Below are 25403 nucleotides of genomic sequence, written 5' to 3'. Positions count from 1 at the left end.
AGAATGGAACTCAGCTCTGCTGACACCTTACTTTTATCCCAGTGAGACCTGTGTTAGACTTCTGACCTACAGAACTATAAAAAATAAATTTCTGTTGTTTTAAATTTGTGGTAATTTGTTACCATGGCAATAAAGTAATGTACTACCCTTCAAGCATCCTTTGTTCCTTCCCAACATCCAACTAAAACTATGCCTTTTGATGTCTTCAGTGTTCTTGCTCATGCTTCAGCCTGGAATAGTCTATTCAAAGTCCTACTCATCTTTCAAGGCTTGGTCTAAATAATACCTTTAAAATAATTCACAATCCCACCTCCCCTTTCAGTGTTCAGAAATTATAGTAATATCCTTTTCTCAACTACAAAGCATCCTGCTATTTAGCACTTAATCCATTCTTAATATGAGTTATTTCCTTTGCCTTCCTTTATTAGATTTTAAACTCCAAAAAGTCTCATTCAAAGAGAACCATAATGGGTTTTCGATAAATGTGTCCTGAATGAATGAAGTATTGATTCTCCAGAGCCAAATTCCGAATACCTATAATCTCCAAAGTCTAAATCACGCAAGACGGCAATAAGCTGCCTGGACACCCTAGTTGATTATTATTATTATACAACAAGATATTAAGGTCCTTTAGAAGAGACCCATGTCCTATGGGTTGTCTGTAACCTCTTTTATCTCTTGGCACAGTATTAAGCATATTACCTGGATTTTAAAAGACTGGTTGTTTTAATTTAATAGGATGAAATTAAACTGTCACAGCCTGCCTATTTTTATCATCTTGTCCTCTCTTCTATTTTGGTTTCAGGAAAGATTCATGTTAGAAATTGTGATGAATGTTCTTTTTCAACATTTTACTTTAATGTAACAAAAAATGCATCAGCTAAAGAGACAAGAAGTACTTTCTGCCAGACCCATCTTGCTTTTCTCTTTCTCCTTTTCCTTCTTTCCCCTGCAGATTTTAGCTCAATACATCAAGTGCTTGTTGAAGATCCACTGTGTTCCACCCTCCATTATGCAGGTACTGTGCACCTAACACTGCGTGTGACAGCTCAAAACACGAGGTTGGAATCTGATGCCAAAGAAACACAGTTCGTTGAGTCATACAAGTCTTTCAAAATACCTTTCATTTCCCCAATGGTAGGGGCCTTCTTCTCTTTCTCTGTCTGGTTCCCAGGTTTTATTCAAGAACTCATACAAAATATTCAGTATACAAATAAATGAGTTTTAATCCTCATCTCCCTCCTTTTCTTTCTCCTGGTTAATGTGGAAGTAACGCAATTCATAACTCTCACTGCTGTTAGCAACTACGTATAACCAATCACCTAGATTATTCTTCAAATATTTTTTGGTGAGATATTTCAAATACCTTTTGGAAAAAGGCACCTCAGAAGTTACAGGAATCTTGCCCTTGCTCCTTTCAATGCTTACAACCCCTTCACCAAGATTCCAAGCTTTTCCATTCACTTTGATTCTTTTTTTTTTTTTTTAAAGTCCAAGCCTGTTTATTTGGTCACCTTGATTCTCTCTTGAAGAAACTGCTCAAAATTGGCAGCATCCATGATTCCATCTTCTAGAGGGTGAGTGCAGTCAAGGGTAAACTTCAGAACTTGCTTCTTTTTTTGCCCCCCCCTTAATGAAAAGCTTTTTCAGGGGCACCATGGCAGCAGTGGAGACAGAAAGGAGGCCATTCTCTTTTATGCATCAATCCATTCCAAATGCCTCTGTTCCTAAGATTGGACGAGACACTGTAGGGTATAAAAAAGAGAGGTAGAAATTCCGGTTCCTGTCCACCAAGAATTTATATTCTACCATTTATATGTAGTAGGATTGGAGAACATGACAAAAAGTGCTAAATTATGTGGAACAGACCTAGAGGATTGTAAAGAGTGTAATGACGTCATATTAGTTTCCTACTGCTGCTATAACAATTTACCACAAACTTGGTAGCTTAAAACAACACAGATTCATCATCTGATAGTTCTGGAGGTCAAAAGTCCAAAATCAGCCTCAGTGGGCTAAAATCAAGGTGTTGGCAGGGCTGGTTATTCTGGAGGCTCTGAAGAAGAATCTGCTTCCTTGTCTTTTCCAGCTTCTAGAGACTGCCTGCATTCCTTGACTCCTGGCCCCATGTCCCATTGCCTTTTCTCCCTCTACTACCATTGTAGCATCACCTCTTCTCCCACTCTGATCCTCTGGCCTCCCTCTTAGAAGGACCCTTAGGATGACATTGAGCCCCTCTGCATAACCCGAGATAACTTCTCCATCTCAAGGTCCTTAATTTAACCACATCTGCAAGGTACTTTTTGCCACGTAAGATAACATTCACAGATTCTGGGGAATTGAAAGTGGACGCCTTTGGGGGCGGGAGCCATTATTCGGCCAACCACAAATGCACAGTCGTATAGTGCACAATTGGGAAGTAACTGGAGAAATTTTTAAAATTTAAAAGAGGAAATGAACTTAAGCCAAACCTTGAAGGTCAGGTCAAATGTAATATGCAGAGAAAAAACAGTAAAGCCTTCCAACAGGAAAAAAACACCACAAGTGGCAAAACAATACTTCAGACTCAAGGACATCAAGATGCTATTTTTTGGGAAAACAAAACTAACACAGATTCAACAGTTAATAGAAGAACTTAACAGGAAAAAGGTGTTCTATAGTCTTTTAGACCAAAATAGCTTAGGAAGACAGAAGATAACACAAAGTGTAATCATATAGCTCTGAAGAAGTTAGTCTAAAGAATGTCCAGAAAGAGTTAAATACTGTATATATTCATAGCAAAAGGAAAACAAGCCCATTGGTCCTTGAAATCCAAAAGAGAAGGAGCAAATATAATGTAATAAATCCATCAAAACCATTTATTCACCTCAATTTTGTGTTTTCCTTAAATTTTCCTATATCTGGGCGCCTGGGTGGCTCAGTTGGTTAGGCGACTGCCTTCAGCTCAGGTCATGATCCCAGGGTCCTGGGATCGAGTCCCGCATTGGGCTCCCTGTTCTGCGGGGAGCCTGCTTCTCCCTCTCCCACTCCCCCTGCTTGTGTTCCCTCTCTCGCTGTGTCTCTCTCTGTCAAATAAATAAATAAAATCTTTAAAAAAAATTTTTTCCTATATCCTTTATTTTTGCTAACTGAAAATGAGTAGGTAGATAGGGGATTCAAATAAAGAAAAAAATGTTAATACATGAAGATTTTCTATTCCTATATTTAGAATGTGCTAAGATTGATAAATCTACTCCCAGTTTGACCTACTTCTCTCACAGGATTTTCTTCATCTTCTCCTTTATTTTTCTCCAGTCTTTTCCAAAAACAAAAGAAAAATGGAGGAGAGGGATAAAAAGATTTGAGTGAGGGGGCGCCTGGGTGGCTCAGTTGGTTAAATGTATTGCCTTTTCTGTCCTCGGCTCAGGTCATGATCCCAGGGTCCTGAGCCCCATAATGGGCTCCCTGCTCAATGGGAAGTCTGCTGCTCCCTCCCCTCTGCACCTCCCCCATGCTCTCTCCATCTCTCTCTCGCAAATAAATAAAATCTTTAAAAAAAAAAAAAAAGAAGATTTGAGTGAAAAAGATGTAGGAACCCAGGGCCTGCAGAGAAAAGGGATGATACAGGGAAAGATAAACAGGAAAAAGACATTATAGCCCATGACTTTATGCTTCTAGTGGATTAAAGTGTTGCAAATTTGAACACACTCACACAAGGTATGTGCTCACAAAATAATAAAAAAGGAAAGAAGGAGGGGTGCCTGGTGGGTTCAGTTGGTAGAGCATGTGATTCTTGATCTCAGGGTTGTGAGTTCGAACCCCACAGTAGGTGTAGAGATTACTTTGAAATAAAATCTTTAAAAAAAAACAAAAGAAAGGAAAGAAGGTGAAGATAGGAAATCAGAGAAGCTGGGGTACTGAGGAAAAATAGTTTACCATCTTAGCTATGGTTAACCAATCTAAAAGTGTTGCTCAAGCAATTTTAACCACTTTTCTCTTATATATTTACACGAGAAATATTCTTTTACATTCACAAAGTGCTAAAATATTTCCACTCAATGCAACTCTGCGGCACTTTCCATCATTCTGCAAAAATTAATAAAGGAAAACCTCACTAAAGTAGTCAGGAGGCTAGAAGGGAGGAACAGTACTACTCAATTACAGGAAGAATTGTCAATTACAGACCCCAACAGAAGAATCTTCAACAAGAAGAATCATCAATTACATGCCCCAACAGAGAAAAATGTACATTGCATCTCCAAAAGAAATCAACTACCTGGGTGTTATATGCAAACAATGAATCATGAAACACTACATCAAAAACTAATGATGTAATGTATGGTGATTAACATAACATAGTAAAATAAAATAAAATAAAATAAAAAGAAATCAACTACCGCTGCAATTCAGCCAATAGGAAACTCATTACACTGAACTTTTGCTTTCCTCCAAGGGACTTTTATGCAAAACAATTCCTTCCAATTCCCTCCTCCTTCCTCATAAAGTAACATTCTTCATTGTTGGATTTGCCTGTGGTTTTTGCTGTAGTGTGTATGCCTCCATTTGCAATTCTTTGTTATTCCTGCATAAACCCATTTTTGCTGGTAAAATAACTGACAAGTTTTCTTTTTAAGGTTAACAATTCCCTCCTTGCACTATGCAAAAAAAAAAAAAACAAAACCATATTTTTACATGGATTATTTCACCAACACATTCTCTTAACCTTGCCACAAAAGCAATGGCTTTTGAAATGTTTTACTTTTTAATTTTTTTAAGACTTTATTTATTTATTTGACAGAGAGAGACACAGCAAGAGAGGGAACACAAGCAGGGGGAGTGGGAGAGGGAGAAGCAGGCTTCCCGTGTAGCAGGGAGCCCCATGCAGGGCTCAATCCCAGGACCCTGGGACCATGACCTGAGCTGAAGGCAGACGCTTAACAACTAAGCCACCCAGGCGCCCCTTTTGAAATGTTTTGAATAGACTATATTTTATTTTTATTTATTTATTTTTAAAGATTTTATTTTTAAGTAATCTCCATACCCAACATGGGGCTTGGACTCACAACCCTAAGATCAAGAGTCACACACTCCACCAACTGAGCCAGCCAGGCACCCCCAGACTAATTTTTAGAGTGATTTTAGGCTCACAGCAAAATTGAGAGTAAAGTATAGAGATTTCCTCTATACCTCCTACCCACCCACCCCCCAATAGTTTTCATTAAGGTTCACTGTGTTGTATATTCTATTGAACTGCACAAATGTATGACTTGTATTCACCACTATTAGAATCATACAGAGGAGTTTAACTGCCCTAAAAATCCTCTGTGCACTGCTTATTCATCTGTCCCTCCCCCAAACCCTGGCAATCACTAATCTTTTTACTCTACAGTTTGTCTTTTTCAGAACGTCATATATTTGGAATCATACAGTATGTAGCATTTTCAGATTGGCTTCTTTCACTCAGTCATATGCATTTAAGTTTCCTCCACGTCTTTTTGTGGTTTGGTGACTCATTTCTTTTTGGCAGAGAGTGATATTCTATTGTCTAGATGTGTTGTCAAAAACCGACCTCCGTGCTTCAGAGCCAAAATATAAGACGAAGTCAGAGTTTGGGATAAAGAGGAAAAACAGCTTTATTGCTCTGGCTGGCCAAGAAGGCTGCGACAGGCTATGGCCTTCAAAAACTGCGAGCCAGCCTGGAGGCAGGGGCTGAGGTTTTTATAGGGAAATACAGAAACTAGCTGGGTTTTGACAGGAAGTGCGTACTTGCTGCTAGCCTCCTTCCGCATGTCTTTGGGGTTTTACTGGCTTCCTTCCCTAAGAAGGGAGGAGGGGAGGTTTGCAGAAGGGAGGAAAAAGATTACTTTAAAATCGAGCTTTGCTGAAGCATTAGTGCAGCCATTTTGATTTTGTTCAACTTTATAACCAGTTTCAGATGTATCACAGTTTATCCATTCACCTACGGAAGGACATCTTGGTTACCTCCAAGTTTTGGCAATTATGAATAAAGCTGGTATCTGTGTACAGATTTTTGTGTAGACATAAGTCATCAACTCCTTTGGGTAAATACCAAGGAGCAAGATTACTGGATTGTAGGGTAAGAGTGTGTTTAGTTTTTTAAGAAACTGCCAAACTGTCTTCCAAAGTGGCTGTACCATTTTGCATTCCCACTGGCAAGAGTTTCTATTCTCCACATCCTCACAAGCATTTGGCGATGTCAGTGTTCTGGATTTTGGCCTTCGAATTCTTGTGTAGAGGTATCTCATGGTTGGGTTTTTTTTTTTTTTTTTTAAGATTTTATTTATTTATTTGACAGAGAGAGAGAGAGCACAAGCGGGGTGGAGGGCAGGGGGAGAGGGAAAAGCAGACTCCCCACCAAGCAGGGAGCCCGACCGGGGCTCGATCCCAGGACCCTGGGATCAGGACCCAAGCCAAAGGCAGCCGCTTAACCGACTGAGCCACCCAGGTGCCCCATCTCATAGTTGTTTTAATTTGTATTTCCTGATAACATATGATGTGGATCTTTTCATATGCTTATTTGCTTCTGTTTATCTTCTTTGGTGAAAGGCCTATTCAGATCTTTTGCCCATTTTTGAATCAGGTTGTTTGTCTTGTTGAGTTTTAAGAGTTCTTTGTATATTTTGGATAACAGTCCTTTATCAGATATGTCTTTTGCAAATACCTTCTCCCCTCCAGTCTGTAGCTTGTCTTCTCATCCTCTTGATATTATTTTAAAAATGAAAACTTGAGGGGCACCTGGGTGGCTTAGTTGGTTAAAGGTTAAGTGTCTGATTTCAGCTCAGCTTATGATCTCCAAGTCCTGGGATCTAGCTCCTTGCTCAGTGGGCAGTCTGCTTGCCCCTCCTCCACTCATTCTCTCTCTCTCTCTCTCTCTCTCAAATAAATAAATATAATCTTTTTTAAAAAATGAAAACTTGGGTGCCTGGGTGGCTCAGTCGGTTAAGTGTCTGTCTTCAGCTCAGGTCCTGGTCTGGGACCGAGTCCTGTACCTGATTTCTCCCTCTGCCTCTCTCTCTCTGTCTCTCATGAATAAATAAATAAAATCTTTAAAAAAAAAAAAATGAAAACTTGAACAGGACCTAGAACAGAAGGCAGGTTGTCTCCTTGAAAAAAGGGCAGTTCTCAAGTCTCCCACAATAGTACCAGATCCTTTTTGACATTTATGGGTATATGTTTGATGTCAAAAGATGTGTTTCAATCATAACTAAGACTTTTATTAGCTGTATTAGGGTTTTTTTTTTTTTTTATTGCAAGTGAATTAGTCCAAACTTGTCTAAGCCAAACAAGGAATTTATTAACTCACTGAACTTGAAAATCCAGGAGTTGATCTGGCTTCAGGGATAGCTATATCCACTTCCTCAAATGAAATCAGGAATATCTTTTTCTATCTCATTCTCTCTCTCTCTCTCCCCCCCCGCCCCCCCCCTGCCATTCTCCACTGGACTTTCCTCCATATTGGCTTCACTCCAACAGCTTTCTCTGGAAAGCAGCTCTCCAGGTTTTCATAGTTCTTACAGTTCTCAAGTGAAGCCAACTCACTCCTAGAATTCATTTATTTCACTCTCTTAAAAACAATAACACGCTAAATTACTTGGATCACAATACCTACCTATATACCAGTCTCTGCATCCAGAGGCTATACAAGATCCTGATGGGCCCACGTGGGTCACATGTAATGGAGAGAGGCAGAGCCCCTTGACTGACAGTCCTGTTAGGAGTTCTACAAAACGCACAGCACTAGTTCCTTAAAGGAAAATCACAGTCCTGTTACCAAAAGGAGGAAGGAAATTGGCCCAACCAAAGCAACAGATGTCAACTATATCAGTTATGAGATTTGAATTAAGGCCCTTAATCTCTCTGTGCCTCTGGTTGTTTTGTTTTGTTTTGTTTTGTTTTGTTTTGTTTTGTTTTCCATCAGGAAAAGAAGTAGGAAGATGACAATACTGGACCCACTACTTGATATAATTCTTGTGAGAATCAAACAATCAATAAAACATATGAAAAGGATCTGTAAGCTGTAAAGCACTATGGGAAATAATAGCAGCCCCTAACTAGGTACTTATGTGCCAGAAGAAATAGTATTTTTGTTATTAGTGCCTTGGTTACATATATATATTCACCAACCTTAACTTGGTTTCTTAAATAGACTTCCATGGTGAGATAAAAGAGACTAAATGATTTAAATAAATATCAGAGGGCTTGACAATTTTATGTTTTATTACAAACTTAGGTCTTTTGTACAAATCAATGTCATACAATAAGGTAGTTTTTGGGGGTGGGGGTAAATATCCACTGGCAAAGCTGGCAACCGAAGTTCCAGACCTGCAGAGTTAGAAGATCAAGTCTTGAAGTATAGAGATACCACCAACACCAAGGCTTTCTTAGCATCAGTACCTCTTTGAATATTCTCATTTTACTGTGTACGGGGGGGGGGGGGGGGGGGATCTTATTGTCTTCCATTTTTGTCAGCATTCTGATGTCTGACTCATGATATTATTCATGGGTAAATGAATATTCATAATATTGAATAGTAATCATTTTGCTTTGGGACTATTAGTAAAACTAGTGGCAAAAATTTTACTCATTCAAAGAATTTTACATCTTAAAACTCTTTTTTTCACATGCTGATAATGGTTCAAAAGACTATAATTCTTCCACTTTAGGGTTTTCACAAAATTCATTTGTTAATCTTAGTGTGTAGATATCAAAGTGGACACCAACCATTACTGCTGTATTCTCTTTCTATGTGATGCAAAAAGTGGGATTTTAATGACTATAGACAGCATACTCCGCTTTCCTTTTAGGATAGATTTATTTAAATTAGCTAGGGTATGCTTAGCTTACCCTTCAAATTGCTTCATTCAAATTGCTACAAGTAGTACATGCATTAGCTTTCCATAATAGTCCTTATTTCTTACAATATTCTCTTCAAAATGTTTATGAACAGAGGCTACTGGGTGGCTCAGTCGTTAAGCATCTGCCTTCGGCTCAGGTCATGATCCATCCCAGGGTCCTGGGATCGAGCCCTGCATCAGGCTCCCTGCTTGTCGGGAAGCCTGCTTCTCCCTCTTCCACTCTCCCTGCTTGTGTTCCCTCTCTCTGTCTCTCTCTCCGTCAAATAAAATCTTTAAAAAAAAAAAAAACACTTTTAAAAAAAGTTTATGAATAATTTCCAAAGAATCTCCAGACCAGGTGGTGAGATATATAAAAATTCAATTTATTTGTAATGTGATGAGGTCAATAATAGAGTTCAGAGTTCTCCAATTCCTTTTTTCAAATTAGAATTTCCAGGGAGGGATAGCTGGGTGGCTCAGTCGGTTAAGCATCTGATTCTTGGTTTTGGCTCAGGTTATGATCTTAGAGTGGTGGGATCAAGCCCCATGTCAAGCCATGCTTAACGCAGAGTTTGCTTGTCCCTCTCCCTCTGCTCCTCCCTGCACTTGCACGCTCCCTCTCTTTCTCTCTCTCTCTCTCTCTCTCAAATAAATAAATAAATAAATAAATAAATAAATAAATAAATAAATAAAAATCTTTTTAAAAAATTCCAGTGGGGGGCGCCTGGGTGGCTCAGTCGTTAAGCGTCCGCCTTCAGCTCAGGTCATGGTCCCAGGGTCCTGGGATCAAGCCCCGCTTCGGGCTCCCTGCTCGGCGGGAAGCCTGCTTCTCCCTCTCCCACTCCCCCTGCTTGTGTTCCCTCTCTTGCTGTGTCTCTCTCTGTCAAATAAATAAATTTTTAAAAATAAAATAAAAAAATAAAAAAATTCCAGTGAATCAAGTTATTTTAAAATTATTGCCCTAGTTTTTGGCCTTCTTATAAATTTCCAATCAACATGTTTTGAATTATCTTATGAAAGTGACATCTTTAAATTTATTCCCTTACCTTCATCTTTAAGTACTTTTTCTAAACTGCTCATTTAATGTACTAGATGAAAAAGCATATTTAAAAACATTAATTTTAATTAACAGCTGTTAAAAACAAGACAACAGTCCCCAAACAAAGTCATTTAAGCCCCAGGTCACCAAACCAGACGTAAATACATTTTTGACTCTCCCAAAAATGGAATCTTAAACCAGTTCAATCAGAAATCACCTGATGAACACTGGTTAGGTCATCTGCCTGGGAGACCTCTGCCATCTCCTAAAGGAAAGTCACTTTGCAATAAGCAATACACTTTCTCACCAATATAAATTCCTAGTTCCTGCTCCTTTCTGCCTATGAAAGTCTTTCTTTTGTACAGGTCCTTGGTGTTCCTTTCTATCTGCTAGACTGGATGCCGCCCAATTCAAATTGATTTCTGCTCAAATAAACTCTGAAAATGTTTAATATGCCTCAGTTTAACTTTTAACACAGCTAAAGACTTCAAAGTGTCATTTTCCTTTATTAAGGTTTTGGAAAGGTCTCTATTATATGTTCTCAGGGGGAACAATGAACTCTAATTTAATTTACATAAAGAGATAAATATAATCTATCTGTATTTCATCATAAACCTGGCAGAACTAATTCCTTAAAGTCTGACTATAGCAGGATTTTGCCAGTTCTGGTTGCCCTCAGACCTGTTAAATAACACAATTCAACCAAGTGAATTTGAAGATCTAATTGGCTTTATTAAACAATTCATGGGTCTGATAGCACCCCATCTAGGAAGCAGACAGGTGCTCTGAGGAGGTGTCCAAAATGGAAGGTCTTTTTTTTTTTTTTTAAAGATTTTATTTATTTGAGAGAGAGAGAATGAGAGAGAGCGAGTACATGAGAGGGGGGAGGGGCAGAGGGAGAAGCAGACTCCCCGCTGAGCAGGGAGCCCGATGTGGGACTCGATCCAGGGACTCCAGGATCATGACCTGAGCCGAAGGCAGGCGCTTAACCAACTGAGCCACCCAGGCGCCCCAAAATGGAAGGTCTTTATAGACAGAGGATGGGGACAAGGAAGTTACTAGCAAAACAAAAGGATTGTTCCAGAGGAAGCTGTTTGCTAGGGGAAAAGCAAGGGGTCTTCTCATGCAGATTACCTCGTCTTTCTTTGGGGGATAGAGAGAAGCAGGTGACAGACTCCTTAGCACCAATGAAAGGAAACATTTCCTGACTGACCGGTGAAGGCCACATTTCTTGGGGAGGTTGAAACTGCAATTAGATTGGGTATTAAACTCTGCTTTGGGAACTCTAAGTGACACCATTTGGGGCCTGCAATTTTCTCTCTCTCTTTTTTTTTTTTTTTAACAATTTTCCCCTCTTGATCACATCTCAGTTTGCAATGTGATCAGATTTGCAAGCATTGGGCGCCTGGGTGGCTCAGTTGGTTAAGCGACTGCCTTCGGCTCAGGTCATGATCCTGGAGTCCCTGGATCGAGTCCCACATCGGGCTCCCTGCTCAGCAGGGAGTCTGCTTCTCCCTCTGACCCTCCTCCCTCTCATGCTCTCTGTCTCTCATTGTCTCTCTCGCAAATAAATAAAAAAAATCTTAAAAAAAAAAAAAAAAAGATTTGCAAGCATTAGCACCGCTCTTGGCTACTGCTCTGCAGTTCCCAGGATTTGTTGCTCCTTTGTGTGGTATCCATAGCTCCTCAATTTTGTATTTAGCCTTTATGATATAGGTCATGTTTTCTGTTCATGTTCTTTAAGTTGGGTATTTCCCTCTCTCCTCAGATGTTCCAGTCGTAGGGAGAGCATTTGCTTGGAGGTTAGCAGCTATAAACCTATCTAAGGCTTTTGAGAGAATACAATGCACCAGTGAGACTATTAGGATTCCTATAAGCAGGGTAATTCCCAATATTTGGAGTGTACTTTAGAGCCCCAGGACCTAAGCCAATTCCCAACATTTGGAGTGTACTTTAGAGCCCCAGGACCTAAGCCAATCAAAATCAAATAAGCCAAAGAAAGACCCCCATGGAAAGAGTTCCCTTTTTTGAGCCAAACAGTTTTAACTTCCCCAGGAGGGTAAACCCAGGCCCAGCAGGTGGTCTTGGACACTGCACAGATACCTTCTTGCTCAGCTAAAAGACAATCAAGAGCTATTCTATTATTAAGGACAATTTTAACTGGAGAGTCTAAGGATTTTTATTGGGTGGCTATTGCTTTAGCAGCACTTTGTAATGATTTTAAGAATTAAGGAGAAGTTTTTGATCAAAGCTTCAATTTGTATTCATCCCGAACTGGGGAAATGGGGACCTGCCAAAAGAAGAGTTCTTTTTAACTTAACAATGTCAGTTTAGAAGAGTGACCAATGAGATTGTCACCAGCTAGACCCCAACACCTGTCTTATACTGCCCACCTGCTTATACCCACCAAACTTTGTCCCACATTTTTCCTTAAGTTCTTCTTTCCAGCTTATCTCTCTCTTTTTTTTAAGATTTTATTTTTATTTATTTGACAGAGAGACAGCGAGAGAGGGAACACAAGCAGGGGGAGTGGGAGAGGGAGAAGCAGGCTTCCCGCCGAGCGGGGGAGCGGGGAGCCTGATGCAGGACTCGATCCCAGACCCTGGGATCATGACCTGAGCCAAAGGCAGATGCTTAACAGCTGAACCACCCAGGCGCCCTTCCACCTTATCTCTTAACTAGGGCAAGAGACCTGAAGGGCATAGCGTCCCGTGCTGGAAACTGAAACTGCCCTTTAAGCGACGGCCCTGACAGACCTCCACCTGGCTCAGACCACCCAGAGCAGTCAAGCTCAACCCCCAGCTCACACCTGTGCAGAGGGACCGTGGAGTGACCCATGGAGTAATGACCCTTACCTTCACCTCATTATAATGCCAAAATCTCTGCCCAAGGAGAGCAGAAGCCTCATTGACATAACATACAACTGTCGCCCCTTAGAGGGACAGTTAGAGTTTTTCCTAGCCTGAAATAAAAGAGGTTACCGTCCCTCCTTAGCAATGACCTGGGAGATGCAGCTGAGGGTGCCATCATTTTGGGCCAGTGCCAGAAAAGAACAGGAGAAGAAAGAGAAAGGGTTTTATGCTTCGAGTGTCATGTCTCAATCCGGCGACTTGGGTGGGAGTAGTCTTCACGTGGATGTCAGCTACTTTTCTTCCTGGTCAGTTTGAGTTAGAGGTCTCTAGCATCTTTTCATTTTGCAACAGTCTGTGGTCAGGAGCCCTGGGGAGAATCCCTTTAACAGCCTGAGGGTGGTTTTCCTCTGACTATGTTTTACAATACCAAATTATTAGGCTCTAGACTATAACAGACAGGTTTCTTTTCATTAGGATCCAAGAAGGCTTCTTAACCTGTTGATGACAGGCTTGAGCATAAAACATTAGAGATTTAAAGCAGCTGGTCATATTAGCATAACCCGGCAGGGATCCAAAAAAAAAAAAATTAAAAAAAAAAAACAAACAACAGCAGGGATCCGTAGAAGGTTGTATACTGATAGAATTTCTAGAATTTTTTAAGGCTTTGTTAAGGCTCCTGTGATTTGTCCAGTGAAGTGGGTGCCTTGATTCCTAGAGATGATGGAAAGTATAACCCAAGTAGGAAACATTTTTTTAACAGTTTTTTTGTTTTGTTTTGTTTTGTTTTGTTTTACTGTGAGGGCATCAGCCTTGTAGCAAGGAAAGGTTTTAACCCATCCAGAAAAACACATATACAACAACAAGTACATACGGGTAACTCCTACTAAGTGGCAGCTTAATGAAGTCCAGTTGCAGGTGTTAAAATTCTATAGAAGTCTCTACACTAATGTCTATTCATCATCTGAGTCATATACTATGGTGGGTGAAGGAATGTAAAAACTGAAAAATGGGGTTTTGTCAAGGAGCCAGAAAGAAGCAAGCAGCTGTCTTGGGCTTCTCATAGTCTTGACTGTGTACTGAATTTATAACCACTATGTATGTGTCTATTTTAGTACTAATTTTTTTTCAGATGCAGACTGTTGCCATGTCACAAGGACGTTATGATGGCAAAAGTGTGGCAATAAGGGGCCATTTGTGCAGCAGGATGGACTTTATGTACATGTGCACAATCTTACAAACATAAAGAAGGCTTAGTACTATTTATTTGACAATATTTTCTATGCAATTTACGTAGTAAATAAGCCTAATTAGTTTTACAACTCTTTGGAATATTTCAGGTCAAAAAGACTTTTTTTTTAATTTGACTTGGGGGTTGCCTGGGTGGCTCGGTCAGTTAAGCAACTGCCTTGGGCTCAGGTCATGATCCCAGAGTCCCTGGATCAAGTCCCCCCATCGCATAGGGTTCCCTGCTCAGTGTGGAGTCTGCTTCTCCCTCCGACCCTCCCCCCTCTTGTGCGCTCTCTCTCTCTCTCTCTCTCAAATAAATAAATAAATAAATCCTTTAAAAAAAATTTGATCTGAGGAAGTTTGTCAAAAATGTCAAAAAAAAAAAGGTTTTCAAGCACTTATCTAAATTGGATCATTATGGAACTTGATACTTAGAGGGTAAAGAAACTTATAAAACCTTATCAAAAGCAGACTAAAAGTCCAAGAAAACTCTGTTCTTTTAACAGAGATAAGACCATATTTAAACTTTGCACCAGCTTAATTTTGATATTAAAACTTATTATTTTTTATAAAATTTATTTTAATCTTAGCCAGCTTGGCCACACATTAAAATTTTTTTAAGATTTTTTTTTTTTTTATAAACCTCTGATTTTTGTTTTCTATATTCTGATTTTGTCCTATCGTTAGTAAAACCCAAGGTTGGCTGCTCAACCCTTGAAAGCCAATAGTTGAGAGACAAGTGTTGGTCAGAAAGGAGAGGTTGCTGGGGGCACCTGGGTGACAGTCCGTTAAGCAACTGCCTCAGTTTTGGCTCAGGTCATGGTCTCAGGGTCCTAAGATCGAGCCCTTTGTGGGGCTCCACACTGAGTGCAGAGTCTGCCTGGGATTCTCTCTCCCTTTGCCCCTCCCCCTGCTCGTGTGGTCACGCGCTCTCTCTCTAAAAAATAAATAAATAGATCTTTAAAAAAAAGAGGGGCACCTGGGGGGCTCAGTCGTTAAGCATCTGCCTTCGGCTCAGGTCATGATCCCCGCTTTGGGCTCCCTGCTCTGCGGGAAGCCTGCTTCTCCCTCTCCCGCTCCCCCTGCTTGTGTTCCCTCTCTCGCTGTGTCTGTCTCTGTCAAATAAATAAATAAATTCTTAAAAAAAAAAAAAAAAAGAAAGACATAAAGAAGGAAAGGTTGCTTTATTCATGAGGCCAGACAACCTCAGGAGATGGTGGACTAATGTCCAAAGACAGCCTCCAAGGCCCCGACCAAACAGGGGGTTTTTAGGGGAAGGCGCGGCAAAGTGGTAGGGTTGACGTGCTGGGGAAGCATTCTCAGTGTGATCTTGAGTGAACTTGCTGGCATTAGGAAAGGCTGTTTACTAATGTGGTCAAGCTTGATCTTCTAGGAATATCTTGTTCCTTGTTTCCCCAGGGTCAGTGTTCTGTTGAAATCTCAAAGAAGCTATAATTAGTCAAGCTATAGGCTAGAGGGCCCAGGTCAGTGAGTTAGAAATATGTAGCCTTTAAGCCGCTGGGAGCACAGTTACGCTGTGTTTTCATTTCCAACCAACCTCATTTTAGGACAAAATTATTATTATTATTATTGTTATTGTTATTGTTATTATTATTACTACTATTTGTGGGGCATCCCAATTAGGTGGGGCCTGGTGGCACAGGTGGTGAAAGGGTTCACCCAAGGCAGAACAAAAGAGATGGAAGTTTATTGAATACACCGCAAGGGGGTGGTGGGCAGGACAGCAAAGGAGAGACTGTCTGTGACAAGGCAGTGGTGAGGGGCCCCCATTATAGGGCAGAGTGAGTAGGTATGAGAAGGTATGGAATTTTCCCTTTTTTGGTAATCTTAGGAACTGTGCCTGGTCACTGATTGGGGCCTATGGTAATTTTTAATTGGGTCACCTAAGGAGCCTGTTGGCATTGCATGTTTGCGTTCAGCTCAGCAGTCCTTGTGGGCCCTTTGCCTTACTCAAGTTTTCACTATTGAAGCTTGTTGCCTAAAAGCGGCCTCAAATTATCGTTATTTTTATTATTACTGAAAATATATCTCATTTTCTTGGCATAGGGAGATGTTTCTCTTATTATTTTTAGTAGGTTTTTTTTTTTTAAGATTATTTATTTATTTATTTGACAGAGAGAGAGGGAACACAAGTAGGGGGAGTGGGAGAGGGAGGAGCAGGCTTCCCGCGGAGCAGGGAGCCCGATGCGGGGCTCGATCCCAGGACCCTGGGATCATGACCTGAGCCGAAGGCAGACGCTTAACGACTGAACCACCCAGGCGCCCCTATTTTTAGTAGTTTTAATTACATATTAATTAGAATTTTTAAACCTTAGAAACCTTGGTTTCTTTTTTTTAAGCCCCAATTTTTCAATTTTATTTATTTATTTTATTTTTTATTATTAACATATAATGTATTATTTGTTTCAGGGGTATAGGTCTGTGATTCATCAGTCTTACACAATTCACAGCACTCACCATAGCACATACCCTCCCCAATGTCCATCACCCAGCCACCCCATCCCTCCCACCCCCCTCCACTCCATCAACCCTCAGTTTGTTTCCTGAGATTAAGAGTCTCTTATGGTTTGTCTCCCACTCTGGTTTCATCTTGTTTCATTTTTTCCTTTCTTCCCCTATGATCCTCTGCCTTGTTTCTCAAACTCGTATCAGTGAGATCATATGATAATTGTCTTTCTCTGATTGACTTATTTCGCTTAGCATAAGACCCTCCAGTTCCATCTCGTTGCAAATGACAAGATTTCGTTTTTTGATGACTGCATAATATTCCATTGTGTGTGTGTATGTATATATATATATATATATATACATACACACACACACACCACATCTTCTTTATCCATTCTTCTGTTGATGAACATCCTGGCTCTTTCCATAGTTTGGCTATTGTGGACATTGCTGCTATAAACATTGGGGTGCAGGTGCCCCTTCGGATCCCTACATTTGTATCTTTGGGGTAAATACCCAGTAGGGCAGTTGCTGGCTTGTAGGGTAGCTCTATTTTCAAGTTTTTGAGGAACCTCCATACTGTTTTCCAGAGTGCCTGCACCAGCTTGCATTCCCACCAACAGTGTAGGAGGGCCCCCCTTTCTCCGTATCCCCTCCAACATCAGTGGTTTCCTGACTTGTTCATTTTAGCTGTTCTGACTGGTGTGAGGTGGTATCTCATTGTGGTTTTGATTTGTATTTCCCTGATGCCAAGTGATGATGGTTGAATTTGGTAAGTTCTTTATAGATGGTTTCTAATTGTAGGGGCTAAAGGCAGGTCACCCTAAGATAGGCCACTTTGGCATGAACATTATTTTGAGTTAAAAGCAATTAAAACCCAGAAGATTCAGGAAAAGCTCTTTAGGTCCCCCTCAACTGCCTGCTTATACTAGGAAGAGAGCTATTAACAGATTCTCTTTACCTAAGTAACTTACCTACATCACAGGGCAACCTTTGTTTTCCAAACATCTCCTCTCACCTTCCTGCTAATGGTCTTTCTCCCCTTTGTATCCTCAGACCCTACCCCTCTCCTTAGCTTACATAAACATCATGCTGCCTGTCTTTGGAATTTCCATGTCTGTGTGGATTGCCTGTACATACACCATTAAATTAGATTTTCTCCTATTTTTGTGTCACATGTCAATTTGGTTCTTAGTCCAGCTAGAAGGACCTTGAAGGGTAAATGAAATTCTTCCTCCCTGACATATTGAAAACTAAGTAAGCGATTGTGATCAGTCTGTCATACAATTTTTTACACTTGTAAATTAATGAATGTTTAGAATTTTTAGAAGCATATGTCTTTTTCATTTATCTTAAAGTAAGATTAACATATCCAAATAATTTTAATTTCTCTTAAATAGAAAGCCAAAAGCCCTACGTTTAGTAATTAGTGTTCTAGTATTTTGTCTTATTTGGACATAATCTAGATGTTTAATGAATTTAGCTTAACTCTTATTTAACTTAGCAAAACTTGTAAGATTTTAAGTTGCCCAAAAAATTCGGGGAAACTATTGTTGGAGAGAGCCCTGACCACTTACCTGAATCTTCTTATTTAATCCACTTGTTTTTAACAATTATATTTAAATTACTTACAAAAACTTTATGAAACATTAAAGTCAGTCATTATTTTAAGCCATTATTTTTTTGTTAATAGATCTTACAAGCGATAACAAAATTATTTGGCTAGTAAACTCATATAGATAAAAGTTTTATATTTAATGTTGATATAAGGACCCTGAGATCATGACCCCAGCGGAAGGCAGACACTTAACCCGAAGACAGACTCTTAACCAACTTAGCCACCCAGGCGCCCTGGCTAAAGCTTTTTAGAAATATACTTACGACATTTCGTGGGTGGGGGCAAGAGCGGAGAGTGCATCATGAAGGCCTCAGGCACATTTCAAGAGTACAAGGTGGAGCGGCACTGCCTCCCCACCCCCAAATGCAGCCCTCTGCCCCTCTATCGCATGCACATTTTTTTAAAAATATATTTTATTTATTCATTTGAGACACAGAGATACAGAGAGAGAGAAAGCATGAGCAGGGAGAGAGGCAGAGGGAGAGGGAGAAGCAGGCTCCTCACTGAGCCAGGAACCCGATGTGGGGCTCAATCCCAGGACCCTGGGATCATGACCTTGAGCTGAAGGCAGACACTTAACCATCTGAGCCACCCAGGCGCCCCTATCGCATGCACATTTTTGCACCTAATCACATTGTTGCCCAGTCCACTTCTGGTACTTTTGTTATGGGATTGTTGAGTGTAAGGTCAAGAAAGCATTCTTGAGATGTTTTATGTTAACAACTTAGTGAGTTTATTTAAGTAGCGCGGGGACAGGACCCGTGGGCAGAAAACAGCGGCACTGTGGCTGTGTGAAGCTGGGGGTTACATGCTTAGTGTTCAAGGGGGAGGGGACGTGCAAGGAGTATTAGATCAGAAATGTCTTCTTTGAATTTCTACTCTTAAAACTTGCCCAAGATTTCTTTGGTGCTTATCATTCAGCTGGATATTCACTAGCGATGAGATGTACAGGCAGTCAGGAGACCCTTTAGAGGGCAGCAGCCAGCACCTATTTGATCCTTCTCAAGACTATGCAGGCTATAGGTCAGCCTTCTGGGCTCAAAGTGAACATTTGTCTTCTTTTATCCTTCATCACTTTGTGTCTCAGCTGAAGAAGAGGAAGAAGTCTTCAGGGGAAATTGTCCACTGTGGACAGGCGTTGGAGAAACCCCCCTTGCGGGTGAAGAACTTTGGCCTCGGGCGGTGCTGTGACTCCCACAGCGGCACCCGCAACACGTACCGGCAGTACCGGGACCTGACCACTGTGGGCGCTGTCACCCCGTCCTACCAAGACATGGGTGTCCGGCATCGAGCCCACGTGCACTTGAGCCAGATCACTAAAGTAAAGGAGATTGCAGCTAGCAAGCACCACCCAACAGCAAACACTTCCAGGACTCCAAGATCAAATTCCCGCTACCCCACGGTGTCCTACCTTGCCAGCACAAGCCACGCTTCACCACCAAGAAACCCAACACCTTCCTTTAGATGCAGAGCCTCCCTGTCCCCAGGTCGGCCCAAATACACTCCTTGAAAAAACAAAAAAATAGGGGCGCCTGGGTGGCTCAGTTGGTTAAGCATCTGCCTTCGGCTCAGGTCATGATCCCAGGATCCTGGGATGGAACCTCGCGCCGGGCTTAGGGCTTCCGGCTCAGCGGGAAGCCTGCTTCTCCTTCTCCCACTCCCCCTGCTTGTGTTCCCTCTCTCGGTGTCTCCTCTTCAAATAAATAAATAAAATCTTTAAACAAAAAAAAAGAAAAACCAAAAAAATAATAATGTATAGATAGGTAGATAGATAGATGATAGATTTGTGGAGAAGACCCTTAAGATTTGTATTTGTCCTTGGCAAGTCAAGTTTTAAGTGGACTTTCCTCCTTGTTTTTACTTGGTAAGTATTACCTCCCTGGAATCTGCATTTTAAGGAGATGGACTAGATTTAGAATTCCTAGAAAAGACCAGGCAGAACACTGTGTATTGAGTGTGAAGGTACAGAAGGAAAATGCAAACACTTTCAAGAAGGACTTTCCTTCTCTTAATGCCAGAAGTTTTACAATACTTATAAGTCTTTTGAGATAAATAAAGGAAGTTTTGGGATTGGTAAAAAACACAAAGGATTGGTCTTTGAATTGTTTTTGGAACCACACCTCTGGTCCTGTACCGACTAGATTTGTAAAACACAGAGAGCCATTTTTCATTTCTTAAAGAACTGGATTGTTGCCTAAATAATATCAAAGGACTGACATATCTACCCACAAGATAGTCTTCTTTTCCTCTGGATACATTTAACTTAGGGGAGAAGGCCTTAAAAAAAATTTTTTTTTTATTAGGGGGCACCTGGGTGGCTCAGTCGGTTAAGCGTCTGCCTTCGGCTCAGGTCATGATCCCAGGGTCCTGGGATGGAGCCCCCCATTGGGCTCCCTGCTCTGCAGGGAGCCTGCTTCTCTCTCTCTCTCTAGCTTCTCCCTCCCCCGCTTGTGCTCTCTCTCTCTCAAGTGAATAAATAAAATTTTTAAAAAATAAAAAAATAGTCATCCCATTCTGTTTAATTTGGGAATCCTTGCTTTCAAGTGCACTTCTTAAATGAATAAGTTTGTCTAATTGAACGTTCCCTATAGTGGCCTCTGTAATTCTAGGTTATTTTTAATAAATTGTTTTATCTTGCTAGATATCTACAACTTCTGGGACTATGGTTCTTAGTCATAAAATAAACAGGCGTGCCAGAAGGTAGTGTGCTTGACTCTTCAGAATTTAAGGATTTCATTAGCTAAACCTTTGGGTTTTTCGGAGCCAAACTAGTACCTAAAAGGGGTGTGCGGCAGGGTTGTGGATTGCGTGTGCTTTACAGTGTACCTCGTGGCATGGAAGTTTTCTTGCGGTTGGTGGTGTCAATCTAACCCATTCTGTGACCAACTTATTCTATCACAAGAATCTTCTTCAGGTGATCAACTCTCTAACAGCCTTTAAAGATTTTTTTTTTTTTTTAATTCATGAGAGGCAGAGAGAAAGGCAGAGGCAGAGGAAGAAGCAGACTCCCCACTGAGCAGGGAGCCTGATGCGGGACTCAATCTCAGGACCCTGGGATCATGACCTAAGCCAAAGGCAGACGCTTAACCAAATGAGCCACCCAGGTGCCCCTCTAATAGCCTTTGAGTGCTCAACATGTGTCCACCAATTTTTACAGCTTTATAGCCTCTGAGATCCTGCTATCAATGGCCTTTACTTACACAAAATAAGACAGATAAATCTTCACTTTAATATAATAGTAGTACCGGGTCCTGGCCAAAAGAAGGCCTTGTGCACACACACCACCACCAATTTCCATGGAATCTTGCTGGGGTTTTCCACCTGGGGAATTGCGGTCTGAGAGTCTAGAGGCTTAGCTCTGAGCAGACTCTTCCGCCACCTCAGTAGGGTTCCAGGCAAACATGCCAGCTCAACTGGACCTGGGCATAACTGTCTGCCAGCTCAAGCTGACCCACCCTGCAAAGAAAAGCCAATTAGACGAAGAGCTCAAACACAAAACAGAGCAAAACTGAGACCAAGAGGAGCTTACCCTTGGAAAACGCAAGAAAGACAGTGAACTCAAAGGGATTTGCAGACACCACACTTGTGATTCCCACTGTCTCCAAATGCTGCTAGAAATGTGCTTTGGATCCCACCACTGCCACCAAATCTATTAAATAACACAATTCAACCAAGTGAATTTGAAGATCTAATTGGCTTTTATTAAACAATTCATGGGTCGGAGAGCACCCCATCTAGCAAGCAGAGAGGCACTCTGAGGAGCTGTACAAAATGGAAGGTCTTTATAGACAGAGGGCGGGGACAAGAAAATTACTAACAAAACAAAAGGATTGTTCCAGAAGAAGCTGTTTGCTAGGAGAAAAGCAAGGGGTCTTCTCATGCAGATTACCTCATCTTTCTTTGGGGGAATGGAGAGGGCCCAGTTGACAGACTCCTTGGCACTGATGAAAGGAAACATTTCCTGACTGACCAGTGAAGGCCACATTTCTTGGGGAGGTTGAAAATGCAATTAGATTGGGTCTTATGCTCTGGTTTGGGAACTCTAAGTGACACCATTTGGGGCCTGCAATTTTCTTTTTTTTAATAGACCCATTCCTTACCTTTCCCTTATCTGCTCTGTATCAAAGTGGTCTGTGTTCCCTGGTCCCTGTGTTATATGGCTTCCAGCTGGGTTTGGCCAGTAGGGGGCACTGGTAGGGACTGGAGGCTGGGAGATTGGAAGGCGAGAGTAAAAGAGAAATCGGGTCTTTGTCCCTCCTTCCTCTCAGCCTCAGGAAGTAACTCAACTGGAGCAGTGACTGGCTCCCTTGGCTGGCCCTGGCTTCCAACCAGAGTCCTACCACGGATTCCAGCTTTGTCAGGAATTCCAGCTTTGTCACTGCCACCAAATCTGTTAAATAACACAATTCAACCAAGGGTCCAATCACAGGAAAGAGAACCCATCCAGTAATGTGAATGGGGAAAGTTTAGTATAAAGAATTATTCATGGGGTGCCTGGGTGGCTCAGTTGGTTGAGCGGCTGCCTTTGGCTCAGGTCATGATCCCAGGGCCCTGGAATCGAGCCCCGTGTCGGGCTTCCTGCTCGGCGGAGAGCCTGCTTCTCCCTCTCCCTCTGCCTGCCACTCTGCCTACTTGTGCTCTCTCTCTATCTCTCTGTCAAATAAATAAATAAAATCTTAAAAAAAAAAAAAAAAGAGAATTATTCACTATAACACTGGAGTAATGCAGGAGTAGCCAGTAAGAGATAAAGAGAACTCTAAAGAATTTTAAAATAGCAGATATACTGGGGCACCTGGGTGGCTCAGTCGGTTAAGTGTGTGCCTTCGGCTCAGGTCATGATCCCAGAGTCCTGGGATCAAGCCCCACATCGGGCTTCAGAGACCCACTTCTCCCTCTCCCACTCTCCCTGCTTGTGTTCCCTCTCTAGCTGTCTCTCTCCCTGTCAAATAAATAAATTAAAAACATAAAAATAAAAAAAACAAAGTAGCAGATATAAAGAACAGTCACAACCTGGTGCTAACATAGCAAATCCAAGTACAATCCTTCCCAACCTCACCAAACTAAGATCTAGATCTTCCTGGAGACAGAATTGCCATGGCTCACTGGATGGCGGTGAAGTTTCCTAAAGTACCATGCCAGCAGAACTTGCTGAGGACCCCCAGGTGCAGGCAGATGCTTCACCTTGCAACTCACTGCAAAGCCACTCTAGGGAATGCTGAGAGAAGCTGCCTGCAGGGAGGTACCATGTGCTACTGGCTGGGGGAACCTGAAGAAGCTGGGCATTGCAGAAACCGTGCATGCAGCAAAAGCAGAGGCAGAACAGACTATGGGAGCACCCGTAAGAGAAACACAGGGAAATCAGGAAGAGGAAGGAAAAAAACCCCAAATTCCCCCTGAAATGTTTCTCCAGCGCCTCCTACTGACGAAGCTTAATATTATGCCAATTGACAAAGGAGAAGTACTTGGAGTAATATTTACAGGACCTGTATTAGTTTACTACTGCTGCATCATATATTACCACAAACTCAGTAACTTAAACAAGACAGATTTATCATCTCACTCTTTCTGTGGATTAGGAGTCTGGCACATTTTGTCTGGGTCCTCTGCTTAGGATTAAGGTGTTCGCTGCTACAACCTCATCTAGAGGCTCAGTGAGGAAACGATCCACTCCAAGTGCATTCAGGTTGCTAAGAATCCAGTTCCTGACAGGTGTAGGACTAAAGTCTCTGTTTTCTTGTTGGCTGTTGCCTGGGGACCACTCTCAACAACTGGAAGCCTCTCTTGCCATGTGGCCCCCTCTATAGGCCCTCTTAAACTTTGAATCTCTTCTCTTAGGAAGAGTACAGTCCCTTTTTAGGGATCACCCGAGTGCCATGCCCACCCAGGAAAATCGCCTTTTTGATTAACTCATTTAAGACATCAACTACATTTGCAAAAGTCCTTCACCTTTGTCATCTGGTGTAATTCAATCACGCGTGTGAAAATCCATCCTAATCACAGTTTCACCCACACTTAAGAGGAAGGGATTACACAACATGTATACCAGAGAGGTAGGGATCTTGGGGGCCATCTTAGAATGAAGGGTAGATTTGGGGTGGAATAACCCTAAATCCTGGGTTCCAGAAACATCACCTCCTCTCCAGCCAAGAACAAAGCAACTGTCCGCCATTGCTAATCTCTAGGTTGCCTCACCATGCCCTGTTGTTTTTTCTGGTTGTTCCATCACCCATATATTATGACTCCCTATATAAAATTCTTTGTGTCAAAGACTCAGAATAGTTCTTTTTCTCTAGTTAGACCCCTATTAAGACAAAGTTTTGCTGGTGTCTTTCCACTCAGGCAACTTTGGGTAAAACCATAAAAGTGCCAAGGTTTATAAATGGAACTGGGGTCTGGATTACCTGCTTATGCAGTTTACTTGTGCCCTCGTGCCCTCTGACCTAATTCAGATGAACCACTTCCACATTACAATGGCTTGCTGGTAGACCCATTTGGCTTTATGACTTGGTGGGTCTTACAGAACCCAGCTCATAGCAGTTCTGGCCACATGGATACGTGATGTTGCATAATCAGATGCTCCATTGCTATCAAGGCCCAGTAGCACAACAGGAGCTGATTTTCCGAAGAGTTTTAGGTTCTGTGCAGATCACGGACCTTGTTCCAGAACCTAGAGTCTACATGGTGATTTTTCTATGGAGGTTTGTTATAAACTGCACAAGGCAGCTTTTCCCACCATGAATGCTTCCAGCATCACAAGGTCTTCTAGATCTTAAGTTCCAAGCAACAGTGCTGCTTATTCCACTGGCTCCAGGAAGCCTTCCATGTTACTGAGTAAACGGGTTGGAATGTGGAATATGCTGTTTCCAGAACACAAAGAAATCTACGAGGTGTTGTGCTTCCTTCTTAGTGGTGGGAGGTACAATCGTCAGGGGTGAGAGAGTGTCTGCGTTGTGTAAGCGGAGGTCTCGGTCCCCGGATTCCCCATGAGATGATTTATGTGGGGATCCACTCTCAGAATAAAGACAGTCAGAAGGAAAGTAGCAAGCACAAAGCAGTTTATTAAAGTTCAAGTACACTCTCAAGGTAGGAGAGCTGGCAGCTTCCTTGAAGTGGAACCAGCCCCTAGGTTGTTTTGGAATTGGATAATACTGTGTCTCTCTGGGCAGGGAGGAGCTGTGACTTACAGTGGGGTGGTCTCTAACAGAGGCTGTTTCCAATCATTTGGGAAACTCCTCCCACAGGTTGCGAGGGGGACGAGTTTTCGACCCTCCAAGATTTGTACCAGAACCGTCAAGCCGGCTTTTCTCAAAGGGGAGGCTGCTTGAGATTCTTTCCCTCTGACCCCCTGCATATGTGTGCCCTCT

The 25403-nt window shown here is 41.8% G+C and overlaps 1 protein-coding gene and 1 pseudogene across 1 annotated transcript; one reads left to right on the top strand and one right to left on the bottom strand.

Moving 5' to 3' along the window:
• Window positions 1–1224: 1224 nt before the first annotated feature.
• On the bottom strand, window positions 1225–6245 carry LOC110585582 (60S ribosomal protein L22-like). The gene is made up of 5 exons (XM_021695754.1): window positions 6135–6245; window positions 3989–4065; window positions 2184–2237; window positions 1526–1629; window positions 1225–1475 (listed from the first exon to the last, which is right to left on the bottom strand). The coding sequence occupies exons 1-5, from the start codon at window positions 6243–6245 to the stop codon at window positions 1225–1227; spliced, it is 597 nt and encodes a 198-aa protein (XP_021551429.1).
• Window positions 6246–18340: 12095 nt separating this feature from the next.
• Window positions 18341–19503, top strand: LOC110585581 (annotated as a pseudogene).
• Window positions 19504–25403: the final 5900 nt, after the last annotated feature.

Source organism: Neomonachus schauinslandi, chromosome 9 (genome assembly GCF_002201575.2).
Source record: "Neomonachus schauinslandi chromosome 9, ASM220157v2, whole genome shotgun sequence".
In the NCBI taxonomy this organism is placed as follows: Eukaryota; Metazoa; Chordata; class Mammalia; order Carnivora; family Phocidae; genus Neomonachus; species Neomonachus schauinslandi.
Note: the sequence above shows the minus strand (reverse complement) of the source record. Positions and strands in the feature narration are given on the sequence as shown.